Below are 14,813 nucleotides of genomic sequence, written 5' to 3'. Positions count from 1 at the left end.
TCTCACAGTTTGTGAGATCGAGCCCTGCACTGGGCTCCATGCTCCAGTGTGGAGCCTGCCTGGGATTCTCTCTCTGCCCCTGCCCTGCTCTCCCTTACCCCCACCCCCCCAAAAATAAATATATAAACTAAAACAAAACAAAATAAAATAAAAAAAAAACCTTCTGCATAGCAAAGAAAACCATTAACAAAGGTTTGAAAAGGCAACCTATCAAATGGGAGAAAACACTTGCAAATCACGTATCTGAGAAGGGGAATTAATATCCAAAATATACAAAGACCTCATACAACTCAATAACGATTGTTTTTCAAATACTGGGCAGAAGATCTGAAAGATCTTCCTCTACAGTCCTCTGCTGTAGCAGCTGAGCTATCGAAGGGTACTGAAAAGACACTTTTCTAAAGAAGACATCCAGATGGCCAACGGACACATGAAAAGCTGCTCAGCGCTACTCGTCATCAGGGAAATGCAAACCGAAATCACTAGGAGATACCACCTCATACCTGTTACAAAGGCCATTATCAAAAAGACAAGAAATGACAAGTGTTGGAAGGGATGTGGAGCAAAGGGAACCCTTGAGCACTGCTGGTAGGAATGTAAACTGGGGCAGCCACTACAGAAGCAACACGGGTGTTCCTCAAAAATTAAAAATAGGGGCGCCTGGCTGGCTCAGTCAGTAGAGCATACAACTCTTGATCTCAGGGTTAGGAGTTCGAGCCCTTCGCTGGGTGTAGAGACTCTTAAAAATAAAATCTTTAAAAACAATTAAAAACACAAATACAACATGATCCAGCGGTTCTATTTCTAAGTATTTATCTGAGGAAAAAAAAAAAAAACACTAACTCCAGGGGCACCTGGGTGACTCAGTCAGTTAAGCATCCGACTTTGGCTCAGGTCATGATCTCACGGTCTGTGAGTTCGAGCCCCGCGTCAGGCTCTGTGCTGACAGCTCAGAGCCAGGAGCCTGCTGCGGATTCTGTGTCTCCCTCTCTCTCTGCTCATCCCCTGCCGCACGCTGTCTTTCTCAAAAATAAATGAACGTTAAAGAAATTAAAAAAAAAAAACACTAACTCCAAAAGATTTCAGCGTTATTTATAACAGCTGAGATTTGGAAATAACTTGAGTGTCCACTGATGGATGAATAAAGAAAATGTGCCACACACAAACACACACTGAAATATTTGGCCATAAAAAAGAAGGAAATCTTGCCACTTTGGAGAATATGGATGGAACTTCAGGGCATTATCTTAGTAAAATAAGTCAGAGAAAAACAAACACCATATGATCTCATTTACATATGAAACAAACAAAAAACGTGAATTTATAGAAAAGAGAACAGATTGGTGGTTGCCAGAGGCAGTGGGGGTGGGGTGGGTGAAATGGGCGAAGGTGGTCACAAAATACAAACTTGAAGTCACAAAATAAATAAATCATGGGGATGTAATGTATGGCATGGTGGCTATAGTTAATAATGTATATCTGAAAGTTGCTAAGAGAGATCTTAAAAGTTCTCATCACAAGAATAAAAGTTCTCATCACAAGAAGAAACACTGCAATTATGCGTGATGATGGATATTAACTAGACCTACTGTGATCATTTCACAATATTTACAAATATTGAATCATTCTGTTGCGCACCTGTAACTAATAGAACCCTATGTATCAATGACATCTCAATTTAAAAAGACAATCAAACAGGGGCACTGGGGCATCTCAATTGGTTGAGCATCTGACTCTTAATTTTGGCTCAGGTTATGTTCCCAGGGTCTTGGGATCAAGACCTATCTCTCACTATCTCTCCCTCTCTCTCTCTCTCTCCTCTCCCATTGCCCTTCTCCCTCCTTTGCTCTCTAAAAATAAAAACATAAAATTAAATAAAAAAGACAATCAAGGTATGTGGAAAGGTACTTGTACAAAGATGTTATTTTTTTTTTAATTTTTTTTTTCAACGTTTATTTATTTTTGGGACAGAGAGAGACAGAGCATGAACGGGGGAGGGGCAGAGAGAGAAGGAGACACAGAATCGGAAACAGGCTCCAGGCTCTGAGGCATCAGCCCAGAGCCCGACGCGGGGCTCGAACTCACGGAGTGCGAGATCGTGACTTTAGAGTCGGACGCTTAACCGACTGCGCCACCCAGGCGCCCCAAGATGTTATTTTTAATGCAAAAACCAGACACAGCCTAAAAGCCCAACAACAGGCTAAATTGTACTTTGACCATGCTATGGAGTAACACAGAGCTACGAAAAATGAGATTGAACATTTACCGAATGATTATCTTTGGGCAGTGGTATAATGGGCTTGGATTTAACTTCTTGGTATTTTTTCCAAGTTTCTCATCTGAACCATGTCTGTAACTAGGAAAAAATGGTCGAAGGTTCCTTTTCAAAGGGGCTTTTACCATTTCAAACTGGAACATCAAAGATCATCAAAAGGGGAAGTTCGACCTGTTGGCCAGTTGAGTTTTAACCCAGCCAAAAGGTGGCAGCAACTTCGACCGCTGCCTCCAGCATCCCTATCCACGTCCTGAGCACATTAAGGGTGGTCGGCCCCAGGAGAAGAGAAGTTGGAGCCTCCCGTCTCTGTTTGCCAGTTTCTTCAGCCTCCACCTCTGACCTGGCCCCCAGACATGGGCTTTTTTTTGCTTGTTTTTAAAGCTCCTCTAATTGGCGCTAATGGCCAGCCCCAGGTGGAAACCCACGGTTCTGTTCCATTGTGCCCATTTGCAGATGCGGCCCAGAGAAGTTCCCTGAGTCACAGAGGCGGAGCCAGATCTAGGTGTCCTGATTCCTAAGATGGTTCTTGGCACGTTCGCAAGCCAGTAAAATCAAGGGTGGGTTTTCGTGGATTGACGCACCTGGAGGGCCCCAAAGGTTTCAAGAAGGGAACAGGAAGGAGTACAAAGACTTCCGTAAACAACGTATCTTCGATCCCTGCCTCAACCCAACTGTAAGACGATGTCTGCGCAAATAGTTATCAAAAAGTATTTATTGAGCACGGTACAATTTGGAAAGACCACTCCGGTCTAACAGGGTGACGGGGAACGGCACTGCACCGTCCATCTGAAGGCAACTGAGTTGAGTAAGCAGCGATGATTAAAAAAAAAAAAAAAAAATCAAAATACCGTTATATCCACGCTGGCTTTATCACAGGAAAAAAAAAAAAACAAACACCAAAAACCCAAAACCAAAAAACACCACAATTGTAACCAGGCGTTTGCCCTTCTACTCGGTCCCAGGATCCCTGCCTCTTGATCTTGGCTACTACCAAGAAGGTTCTCGTACAGTTACCCTTGCAGACCGAGAGCCACGCGTTCTCTTTCCACCCAGCCTCCGCCCCGCTCCCAACCAGCCCCAACACCTCACACCTGCTCAGTGAGACAGATAAAATGAAACCCTGGAGTTTTTCCCTGGAAGGTGCATGGTGGAGAGAAGTTTAGACTCGGGAGTCAAAAGGTCTCACTGTGTGGGCACCTGGGAAGTCCTCCATAAAGCATTTAACCTTCTAGGAGTCGGAACCTGCCTGTGAAAGTCATGACTACCAGGAAATCTCTGAGGTCCACTCTGACTTAGTCAATGACAGCTTTGTGCAAACCCGGCCCAGCCCCGGTTTGTAAAAGATGTAGTTAATCTTTAACTAATCAGTGCTATGGTGTTACAGGAGAATTTGTAAAGGAGGCCCTTAATCATTTCCACATTTGTCCTGTTTTAAGAATTAAAATACATTCAGCAAATGTGGGAGGTGAGAAAAATTCGATTTGTTGCATTCTAAAGTCACCCAAATGAAACACTTCTCTACTGTTTGAAGGACCTAAATCAGCGTCCAAGAGCTGCCTGCCTTCTAGGCTTGGTGGGCAAAAAAACCTGATTTTCAATATTTAGTCTCCAACGAAAAAAATCTTTCATATCTTATCTTGGATTTTTAGCTCTCTCTTCCTTTTTCATCATCTATAGTGAGTGCAGTCGTGTTTGGGATGGGAAGGGGACAACCCCTACCATTCTGTTCGCCGCCGAAGCAAGAAGAGAGGTCTTTGCAAGAAATCTGCTTATCTTGCTCTTAAAAGGCAGGTTTAATTTTGCAGCCTGCACTCACATTCACAAAATTCACTGATCTCCCATGTGAAGAAAATGAGCACACCAGGCAAGTTTCCTGCATTCTGAGAGCTTATCGCGCGCTGGAGACTGGCAATAATCAGCCACACAAAGGCATGTTTGCACAATGTGATACATGCTATAATGAAGAATCACAGGAAACAAAGAGAGCCTGTAAGAGGGGGAGTGAGACTGGAAGGTGAGCAAAGGTGTCTCTTGAACTGACCTTTGAAGCTGAGGGATGAGTGGGACTGTTTGGAGAAAGGACAGGCAGCTGAGGCAGACCACGGGCTGGGTCGAGGCCAAAAGTCCCGGGGGTGGGGGGAGGGGGGAGAGCTGCTGGAGAGAAGTTTCCAACCACCCCCTTAAGGTCCTATTAATTGCCCAGGGCAGGTGTCAATCATTTTCCTTTGGGAACTCTCCCTGGATTTGCAAAATACTAATCTTCCCAAGTCACCTGAAACAGACTCATCTTTAAAAACGTTCATTAACTTCTCAAATGCTCAAATGTATCAAATGCTCTTGTGGGGTATTTTCCCCCTCAACACAGTGACCTCTTATCATGAACTTTTAGCTTCCTCTTAGTATTTCATGATCTATGGTAAGTGAAGTCATGTGTTGGCACAGGAAGGGGGACACCCCTACTATGTGGCTGAGTGCCCCGGCTTTCTAAGCCGGTAGAAGACAATTCTCTGTAAGAAATCTGCTTGTTGCACTTAAAAAAAAATTTTTTTTTAACGTTTATTCATTCTTTGAGAGACAGAACAGAGCTTGAGCACGGGAGGGGCAGAGAGAGAGAGAGGAAGACAGAATCTGAAGCAGGCTCCAGGCTCTGAGCTGTCAGCACAGAGCCCGACGCGGGGCTCGAACTCATGAACTGTGAGATCATGACCTGAGCTGAAATTGGACCCTCAACCGACAGAGCCACCCAGGCACCCTGCTTATCTGAGTGCTTTTAAAGCACAACAGGGGGGGCGCCTGGGTGGCTCAGTCGGTTAAGCGTCCGACTTCGGCTCAGGTCATGATCTCGCGGTCCGTGAGTTCGAGCCCCGCGTCGGGCTCTGTGCTGCCAGCTCAGAGCCTGGAGCCTGTTTCGGATTCTGTGTCTCCCTCTCTCTGACCCTCCCCCATTCATGCTCTGTCTCTGTCTCAAAAATAAATAAACATTAAAAAAAAAAATTTTAAAGCACAACAGGATCCTTGTCCAGAATTTAGTTTCCTCACCAAAAGTAATGTTTCAAACAGTTTGAAAAGCACTAGTGGGAAAATGCACACTTCTTCAGCTTCCTGAATTCGAGAAACAGGGGAAGCGTGTGGGCAGAGAGCAACAAAAAGCAGTCTGTGCACCCACCTGTGTGTGTAAATGGCGTGCGTGTGTGCGTGTGTGTGTGTGCATAGAAAAAGCTGTGCCACATTTCCAGTACGTGACGGTTCTTCTCTCCTCTGTCCCGTTTTTAAGACAAGGCAAAAGGCAAGGTGGGTGGGTCTCAAATTTATCTAAAAGTTACTAGATGTTGGGGCGCCTGGGTGGCTCAGTCAGTTAAATGTCTGACTCTTGGTTTCAGCTCAGGTCATGATCTCACGGTGTCGTGAGTTCTGGCCCTGCATTGGGCTCTGTGCTGGCAGCACAGAGCCTACCTGGGATTCTTTCTCTCTCCCTCTGCTCCCCCTCCCACTCTGTCTCTGTCTCTCTCAAAATAAATAAGCTTAAAAAAATTTAAAAGTTACTAGATGTCATGTGGGACCGAGAAGAAACTATTAAAAAGACAAAGAAAATTATAGAGGGTTTTTCTAGAATGGAATACACCCCCCCCCCTCCAATAAGTTTTTGTAATTCGATGCTCACAATATCCCATCCCACATGGAAGCCAGGTTCTTCTTCAGTTACTAGATCTAGAAATCTACTCATAAATAAATGCCACCTTCCGGTCACCAAACCGGCTCCCCGCCCCCAAAAGTAGTTGCAATTGTAAATACATTGCTTCTTTCCTTGGCACCTTGTACCTCGCCCAGGGAAAGGGCAGCTTCTGTGGGTGCCCAGGGCAGGTCACCGCAGCAGAGAGCCCCCCCACCGCCCCCGCATTTGCAGCTTCTGTGGTCCCTCCCGCCCCGGAGTCTCTATGCACTGCGCTGGCTCCCCGAAGCCGCAGTGGGTTGTATAACCACACTCTCCGAAAGCCTGGAGGGGAGCGCGTGGAACCTTTTTTTCTTGACAGCATCTGTCAAAAGTCCCTGGTGCCAGTTAATAAGAGACCCACTCGGCAGGGCAGGGGTGGCGTCTCGGACCCCCTGTTGGGAGGGGGTGGGGGTTGTGGACCTCTCCAGGAGCGGTATTTAAACCTGAACTTCTGTCCTTCGAGCTGGAAATGCAGGGCAGTGAAGGGCACACGGAGCCCCTTGGGTGTGGACCAGGGAAGGGGGGATGGGAGGAAACTCATGAATCCCTGGGGTGGGGGCTGGGGGGTTCGCAGAATTTCTCTCCGGAGAAGCCTCTCGTGAAAATGTCAAGGACATCTCCCCTCCTCTTTCCAATTACGTAACTCTTACACATTTGGGAGGATATTCGCGAACATACATTTCACTTACGAAGGCAGAAAGTCTTTAGACTGCATCTAAAGCTCCTGGTGCATCTGATGTCGGAACAGACCTGGCTGCGACCTGGCCGCCTCAGAGGTGGCATCCTGGTGACCGGAGCCCCCCCTCCCCCCCATACCCGGCGCCGGGAGCCGGGTCGCCGCTGGGATGGCGCTCGCGGGTCCCCGCGTCGCGGAGTCTGCAGGCCCAGCACGTCCGCAGGCTGCCCCCTCCCCCACCGCGGAGAACACCTGGCAGCGGTTACCTGCGGGGCCGAGACTCTCCGCAGCCCGTTGGCCGGCCCCCCGCCGCCCTTGCCGTTGGCGTCAGACAGATGCCCGAGCCCCAGCGCCCGCGCCGCGTCCTCCGCGGGGTCCGCGCCGTTCTCCGGGGGCCTTCCTCCGGCGCCGGGAAGAGCCCGCAGCGGCGCTGGAAGCGAGCGACGAGCTGGGAATCCTGCAGGCTCCGGAGCAGCTCGGCCATGGTGAGCCCGGGGCCGCGCGCCGCCGCCGCCGCCACGCCGATGCCCTCGGCTCGCACTGTCCCCGCCGCTCTCGCTCCAGCCGGGCCGGGCACTCCGGGCGGAGGGCGGGCGGGGCCCGGGGCGCCGGCCAACAGGTGCGCCGCTCGGGTCCTAGCGCCGCCCCGCGCGCGGGCGCCCAGGTGGCTGCCTCCACCTTGCGCGGGGCGCGTCCCGCCCTCCTTTCCCTCCCCGCGGGCTCGGACGGGCTCGGGCAGTCCCCGGCGTCCGGCCCGGTCGCTACTGGGCGGAGGCGCACAGGTGTCTCAACCGCACCCCTCTTCGCGCCCCCGCACCCCCCATCCCTTCGGGCCGGTGCAGACGTGCCACCTAATGGGAGCGGCCGAGCACAGTGCGGACCTGAGCGGGTCCTTCCTGCCATGCGCGGGCTGATCCCGTAGTGACCCCACTTTCACTATTGAGCCCAAGGTGAGGTCGGACTTCCTTCCAGCTCCCTCACCCAGCCGTCTACTCCTGCCTTTCTTTGCCTGCTTCGCGCAAGAATGGGCCCCCTCAGGAAGGTGCCCAAGTTCTTCCCAAACTGATGCAACGTCTCCCCGAAGCCCGACCTCCTCGACCTTGCTCAAGAACGGAGGGAGTTGAAAGCATACCCTGAATCATCCTCCGAGTCCTTGCCCCTGCTCTTGTGATTTGGCAGTCGGGTTCATGAACACCTTCAGAGGGGTGTGGAGGAAACGCTGTTCTTTCTCGGTTTTCTGCATTGAGAAAGATGCTGCTGCCTCTCCCTGCTACTTGTTTCTGCTCTGCCTCTACTTACTTTAGGCAAGGGCGCTGGAGAGACGGAAGGAGATCTTCCGTGACCTTTAGACCCTGAGGGATCAAGGTGTAGGGCTGGGAGGAGGATTTGACATCTCGCTGCAGCTGAAGCCAGGCCTGCTTTAAGGATCCCAGCAGGAGAGAAGCAAAGGAAATGTCCTGCAGGTGGCCTTGGTTTGTCTTCCTCTTGCTAGAATCTCCTAGAAGCTCAGAGATACACCCCCCCCCCCCCCCCCCCCCCCCCCCCCCCCGCTGCCGGGGCCTCTGCACTTCCTCAGGTGGAGTGAGGTCAATTAGGCCCAGCAGCTCAGTCTGCAACAAAAGTACAATCCTAGTCCTGCGTTCCGTTTGCAGCCTCGGGCCCCGTGCCCCCTGGTAGCCATGCAAAGGCTTCTGAGTATTTAGTTGCACAAATGACTATGAACAAACACCTGCCGCTTTCCATTCCTCCAGTTGTCCTTTTAGATCAGGAAGCCTTTGGGACGTAGCGTCCAAGGATGATTTGGTCTCCCTCATGGCTTAGTTTCTGCTCTCCTTCCCCAGCCTGATGGAGAGCAAGATCAAGGTGGCAGAGAAAGCAGTGAAATTTTGGAGATACTTAACTTACAGAAGGCGCACAGGGCTGCTGTCACAAGCAGGTGGAGACGTCGGGTCCCGGAAGCAGAAGGCCCCTCTCCCCAATGTTGCTGTCATTTACAGCCACTGGGCCCAAAGCCTATAATTTAGTTTTAAAGGCTAAAGTTGGAGTCGTCCGTGACCTGTTGTTTTTATGTGTTTAAAGGAACAGGTTTTGGGGCGCCTAGGTGGCTCGGTCGGTTAAGCATCCGACTTCGGCTCAGGTCATGATCTCACGGTCCGTGGGTTCGAGCCCCGCGTCGGGCTCTGTGCTGACCGCTCAGAGCCTGGAGCCTGTTTCAGATTCTGTGTCTCCCTCTCTCTGTGACCCTCCCCCGTTCATGCTCTGTCTCTCTCTATCTCAAAAATAAATAAACGTTAAAAAAAATGTTTAAAAAAAAAAAGGAACAGGTTTTCCCATGAAGACACTGGAGTGATGTATCTCTGCAATTTAATGCTTCAGTTTTCCTTTCCTCTCACGTAGAAAAAGAAGCCAGGCGAGCACAACCCATGTAACATAAAGCCAAAGAATTGTACGTTCACACAGTCTACTTTACCTCCTTGGAGGGCCATGTGCTGGCTCTGGCTTCCAGTGACTTGTGATGTCACCGTGTGCCTCAGTCTTTTCCTGTGATAGAAGAATAACCCGCGCCTCCTGTCTTACAAGGCTATTGTGAAAAAGCTTTAGAAGGCGACCGGGTGACATAGCATTGCATGTGCCAGAAACATTCAATTTAGGCAGGAATCTTCAGGAGGATTGGGCCCCGAACGTCTCGAGTGACACTGAAAAGCTGGTGACCTCTGGCAGGGATCCGTATGCTTCCCCAGATCCTGTCTTCTAAGCACAGGCTGATGTCCTGACAATAAATTTCCCAACCAATCTAACAAAAATCACCGTCTTTGAGAAGCGAAGTGGTAAACTGAAGGACTGTGCCAATATAACATCTAGTGGAGCAGTTACAGGGTAGCCTGAAGTCATGCGTATAAATAAATAAATTGGATGCAGGAAAAATAACCTGTAGCTTTTTGGACAGTTTAGCACTAGTCATGCCTGGGGGAAAAATTTTTGCTGTTTCTCCCCGCCCCACCCCTGGCCCGGGGCAGAAGTCAAGGTATTTGTACTTTGCTTCGTTGTGTATATAATAATTGCCAAGTGACATATTGTAAAGGAACGATGATGGATGTATTCATTAGAACGAAGGTTAAATTGCTGTAAAAAAGAGACCCCAAAATCCAGTGGCTTAAAGAGCACAGCTATTTGATTTCCCCTTCATGTAACAGTTCCCAGGTGAGAGGTCTGGGTGTGGGAAGTTCTGCTTCATGATGCTACACGGTAACTCAGGTTCTTTTCATCTTATTGCTTCACTACCCCGTGAGACCAAGCCGAAGGTCACTGTCCTCCTCTGCATGATTGCAGCTGGGTTATGGGCACGTCTGAAATCCAGTGAATGTCCTAAACAGCAGTCTATGTTGCATCAGTAAGAACATCGGTACATGGCCCAAGACAGGCTTGGAAATGTCATCCTTAGAGGGCAGCTTATGTCCCGCTTAGACTCTATTTCTGTGAAAGAAGAGAGGACAGATTTTTTTTGGTGGATGGAAATCGAACCAATGTTGATTTAAATGTTGTGCAATATAAATCTATGTTATAATTCAACCCATGACCTGCTCGATTTTATCTAGGCAGTCTGTCTTTGATTTGACACATTCTAAATACTCATGGGCAGATAACAATCTTTTTAAAAAAAGAAAGCACTAAAAATAAGTAAATTCGAAGGGAAAACTGTCACATCTTTATTGAATCAAAACGAGTGGGGCGCCTGGGTGGCTCAGTTGGTTAAGTGTCCGACTACAGCTCAGGTCATGATCTCTTGGTCTGTGAGTTCGAGCCCCGCATCGGGCTCTGTGCTGCCAGCTCAGAGCCTGGAGCCTGTTTCAGATTCTGTGTCTCCCTCTCTCTGCCCCTTCCCTACTGTCTCTCTCTTTCTCTAAAACATAATAAACGTTAAAAAAAATTCAAAAAAAATTAGAAGAACATGGTGTTAAAATGCCTTTTAAATGAAAAACTTTCATAATGATTGCATTATTGCATTTTAAATTCTTTTAGAGTTCTCTCTCTACAGAGCAGGTCACTTCCAAATGGCAACTAGACCATTCAGTTTTCAACTTGGCAGTATTCCTTAGATCAAGACAGGTGGCCAGGGTTGGGATTGTATATTGGTTACCACAGCTGCATAACAAATTGTCCCACAAATAGTGGCTTAAAACAACAACATTTATTATCATGAAGTTTCTGTGGGTCAGGAATCCAAGGAACATCTTAACTGGGTCCTCTGGCTCTGGGTTTCTCACAAGGTTGCAGTCACCTCAAGGCTCAACCGAAGGTAGATCAGCTTCCAAAATCACTGAAGTGGTGGCTGGTAGATTTCCATTCTTCGTGGGCTATTGGCCAGGGGCCACCCTCTCTTCCTTGCCATATGGGTCTCTCCATGGGACAGCTCACAGCCCACCCACCAGCTCCCTTCGTTCCTTCTGAGAGGATCAGAGAAGACAATGTAGCCATCTTTTATAATCAGATATTGGAGGTCGTACACCAATATTCTATCATATTCTACTTATTAGAAGCAAGTCACTAGGTCCAGCCCACATTCAAGGAGAGAGGGGATAAGACAAAAGTGTGAATGGTAGGGTGTAGGGATTACCAGGACCTCCATTTTGGAAGCTTCCCACTATAGGTTCTTCACATCTGTGTTAATTTTCTAACTTCATACCTGCCATATCAGTCTTTATCATCCCTAACAAATATGATACATAGCCTTGGCCTCAACCAGCGTCCATCTGTTGCAGAAATAAGATACACGTACACAAAAAAATGTGCAATAATAGGAAACTGGTGTAGTGAAAAACATAGGCTATCCGAAGACCGATTACTAGTGAAAAACTACACATACCACAGCTGTAATTCTCAAATCTGGGATTAGAATTACCTCACAAATGTGCCAAAGTTACAGATGCCTTAAAACAATTGAAAGCAGAGGGGTGCCTGGGTGGCTCAGTCAGTTAAGCATCTGACTCTGGATTTCAGCTCAGGTCATGATCTCATAGTTTGTGAGTTCGAGCCTCACAATGGGGGGAGGAACTCTCTCTCTCTCTCTCTCTCTCCCATTCTCTGCCCCAGCCCTGCTCGCTCTCTCTAAGTAAGTAAACAAACAAAAACAATAAAAAAAAAAAAAAAGACAACTGAGGAGTGCCTATGTGGCTCAGTCACTTAAGCATCTGACACCTGCTTGGGTCATGATCTCACGGTTTGTGGGTTTGAGCCCCGTGTTGGGCTCTGTGCTGACAGCTCAGAGCCTGGAACCTGCTTTGGATTCTGTGTCTCCCTCTCTCTGCCCCTCCCCCACTTATGCTCTGTCTCTGTCTCTCTCTCAGAAATAAACAAATGGTAAAAAAAATTTTTTTAAAGACAATTGAAGGCAAAAATCATTAAGTTAGAAAACAGAAAAACAATGAAACTGATAAATCCAAAAATTGAATCTTTGGAAAAAAATCAACAAAATTGAAACACCATTAGCATAACAAAGAAAGAATAAAAGGAAAAAACCATGAAAGCTCAAAATTAGAAATGCTAAGGAAAAATAATCATTAAAAGCAGAGGAAATTTGGAAAGTCCTTAGAAGGTACTTCACATGGCCCAATGCAAACAAATCTGAAAATGTAGGCGAAATAGACAATTTTTTGATGTTTTTATTTATCTATTTTGACAGAGAGAGACAGAACATGAGTGCAGGAAGGGCAAAGAGAAAGGGAGACACAGAATCCAAAGCAGGCCCCAGGCTCTGAGCTGTCAGCACAGAACCCAATGCAGGGCTCAAACTCACGAACCGTGAGATCATGACCTAAGCTGAAGTCGGACACTTAACCAACTGAGCCACCCAGGTGCCCCTGAAACAGACAATTTTTTTTATTTTTTTTTTAACATTTATTTATTTTTGAGACAGAGAGAGACACAGCATGAACGGGAGAGGGGCAGAGAGAGAGGGAGACACAGAATCGGAAGCAGGCTCCAGGCTCTGAGCCATCAGCCCAGAGCCCGACACGGGGCTCGAACCTGCGGACCGCGAGATCGTGACCTGAGCTGAAGTCGGACGCTTAACCGACTGAGCCACCCAGGCGCCCCCAGACAATTTTTTTAGAAAGAAACAACTCACTAAAAATTGATCCCGGTAAACAATGTCTAACAGAGCAATCATCACAGAACTAGATAAAGGGGTTCAAATTCTCCCCCATAAAAAGCACTTTACCCTAGATAACTTCACAGGGAAATTCTACCCCCACCTTTCAAGAATGGATAATCTCAATACTACTTATTCCAGAAGAGAGAATTTTTCAATATTCCTTTTATAAAGCCATTATGATATCGACCTCAAAACTGAAAGCATTAAAAGGAAAACAACAGAATATTCTCACTTGCGAATAGGGTTCAAAACCTTAAGATATCAACAGCTAAAATCTAGCAGTCCATTTAAAACAGAATGGATCGCGGCTAAGTGCAATTTGTTCCAGTTGAAACATTAACAGGTATAATTAAATAACAACAACAACGAAAATCCATCAGTATTGTCCATCCTATTAATAGCGCTAAGGGGAAAAGTCATATGATTTCTTATGTGGGTTGAATTGTGTCTCCCCCAAAAGCTATGTTGAAGTCCTAACACCCGTACCTCAGAATGTGATCTTATGTGGGAAACAGAGTCACTGCAGGTGTAGTTAGTTAAGATGAGGTCCTACTGGAGTAGGTGGGTCCCGATCCATCGGACTCGTGCGCTTCTAAGAAGACCTCTGCATGAAGACAGACACACAGGGAGACCGCCATTGCTGATGAAAGCAGAAACTTGGGGCTACACGGCTGAAAGGAAGACCGACGATCACTGACAACCCACCAGAAACTAGTGAGAGGCAAGGAAGGCCTCCCCAAAGGGGTTTCAGAAGGGGCGTGGTCCTGCTGACACCCAGATCTCAGGCCTCCAGCCTCCACAACCGTGAATTAACAAAGCCTACTCCTTTAAGCCACCCAGTTTGGGGCACTTCGTCCCAGCAGCCCTGAGAAACCAATATAGGCTCATTTCGACACATGCAGAAAAGTCATGTGACAAAATTCAGCACCCATTCTTGTCAAAACCCCTCAGTCACATAGAAATGGCTGTCGTGTCCGGGGTCAGTGAGCCCTTGGTGTTGGTTGGAGGGGAGAGTCCCCGGACTGTGTGGTGGAGTTACACGGGAGATATAAATTGTGCCTGTACTCAGGGGGCCCTGAATGGCAGATTATAAAGTTGGTGGTGTATGTTTGAGGTAATGAGAAGCCACTGAAAAGCAAATGAGGAACCTGAGGAAAGCAGTGTTTCCAGACAATGACTTGGGAGGCTGGCTATTGGATGAATGGTACGTGGAGGCAGGGAGCAGCAGCTAGGGATGTGGAGATTCATTTCAGCGCCATTTCGATAATTCTGATTTTAAAAAAGTGTTTATTTTTTGAGAGAGCACAGCAGGGGAGGGGCAGAGAGAGAGAGAGAAAGAGAGAGAGAGAGGGACAGAGGATCCGAAGCAGGCTCTGTGCTGATAGCAGTGAGCCCAACGTGGGGCTCGAACTCACGACCCGTGAGATCATGACCCGAGCCCAAGTCATGACTGAGCCACCCAGGCGCCCCAATAATACTCATTTTTTAAGACTTTTTCAAGTGGAATTTTACTTAATTGCATAGACAAGCAAATGTGAATCTACTGTTTGGGTTTTTTTTTTATATATATACAAATGGTAACATTCTTTACATAATGTTCTCTGTCTTGCTTTTCTTACTTATGATATAATTGGAGATTGTTCCGTATCATTGGAAGAGACACTACAATTTATCTTACCAGTCATCTACTGCAGAACATTTGGGGTGTTTCCAAACAATGCTAATCCTGATTTGAATGTTATGTTCAGGCAGCTCTGGTCCAGGGTTCAAGGTGTCAGGCAGCTGATTCTGGTCCTAGAGTACCTTTGGAAGCCACAGGACTACCTTGGAGATAGGTAAAGAGACCAAACCCAGTCTGGAAAGCCCATCCAACCCAAGGTGAACTGGGGCAGGGTCGGGGGGGAGGTGTTCTCAGAGCAGTAGAAAATCCTCTCAGTAAAGGAGGTTTTCCTCCACGGTCCTTGGCTTGTGGGAGTGTCACTCCAGTCTCTTCTTCCTC

General features: G+C 47.7%; 1 protein-coding gene and 1 long non-coding RNA gene across 2 annotated transcripts in view; both read right to left on the bottom strand.

The window, feature by feature from the left end:
• The window catches only part of SGPP2 (sphingosine-1-phosphate phosphatase 2), a 109,812-nt gene extending 102,591 nt beyond the window's left edge, over window positions 1-7,221 (bottom strand). Inside the window, 2 exon segments of the mRNA XM_043577967.1 lie at window positions 6,930-7,060; window positions 7,063-7,221. Of these exon segments, the coding sequence (XP_043433902.1) occupies window positions 6,930-7,060; window positions 7,063-7,147 (216 nt within the window). The 5' untranslated portion in view covers window positions 7,148-7,221.
• A 3,612-nt stretch (window positions 7,222-10,833) lies between these two features.
• On the bottom strand, window positions 10,834-14,182 carry LOC122479734. The gene is made up of 2 exons (XR_006296421.1): window positions 13,301-14,182; window positions 10,834-11,108 (listed from the first exon to the last, which is right to left on the bottom strand). It is a non-coding gene; the product is annotated as an uncharacterized LOC122479734 (long non-coding RNA).
• Between the last annotated feature and the right edge of the window lie 631 nt (window positions 14,183-14,813).

This window comes from Prionailurus bengalensis, chromosome C1 (assembly GCF_016509475.1).
Source record: "Prionailurus bengalensis isolate Pbe53 chromosome C1, Fcat_Pben_1.1_paternal_pri, whole genome shotgun sequence".
Taxonomy (NCBI): Eukaryota; Metazoa; Chordata; class Mammalia; order Carnivora; family Felidae; genus Prionailurus; species Prionailurus bengalensis.
Note: the sequence above shows the minus strand (reverse complement) of the source record. Positions and strands in the feature narration are given on the sequence as shown.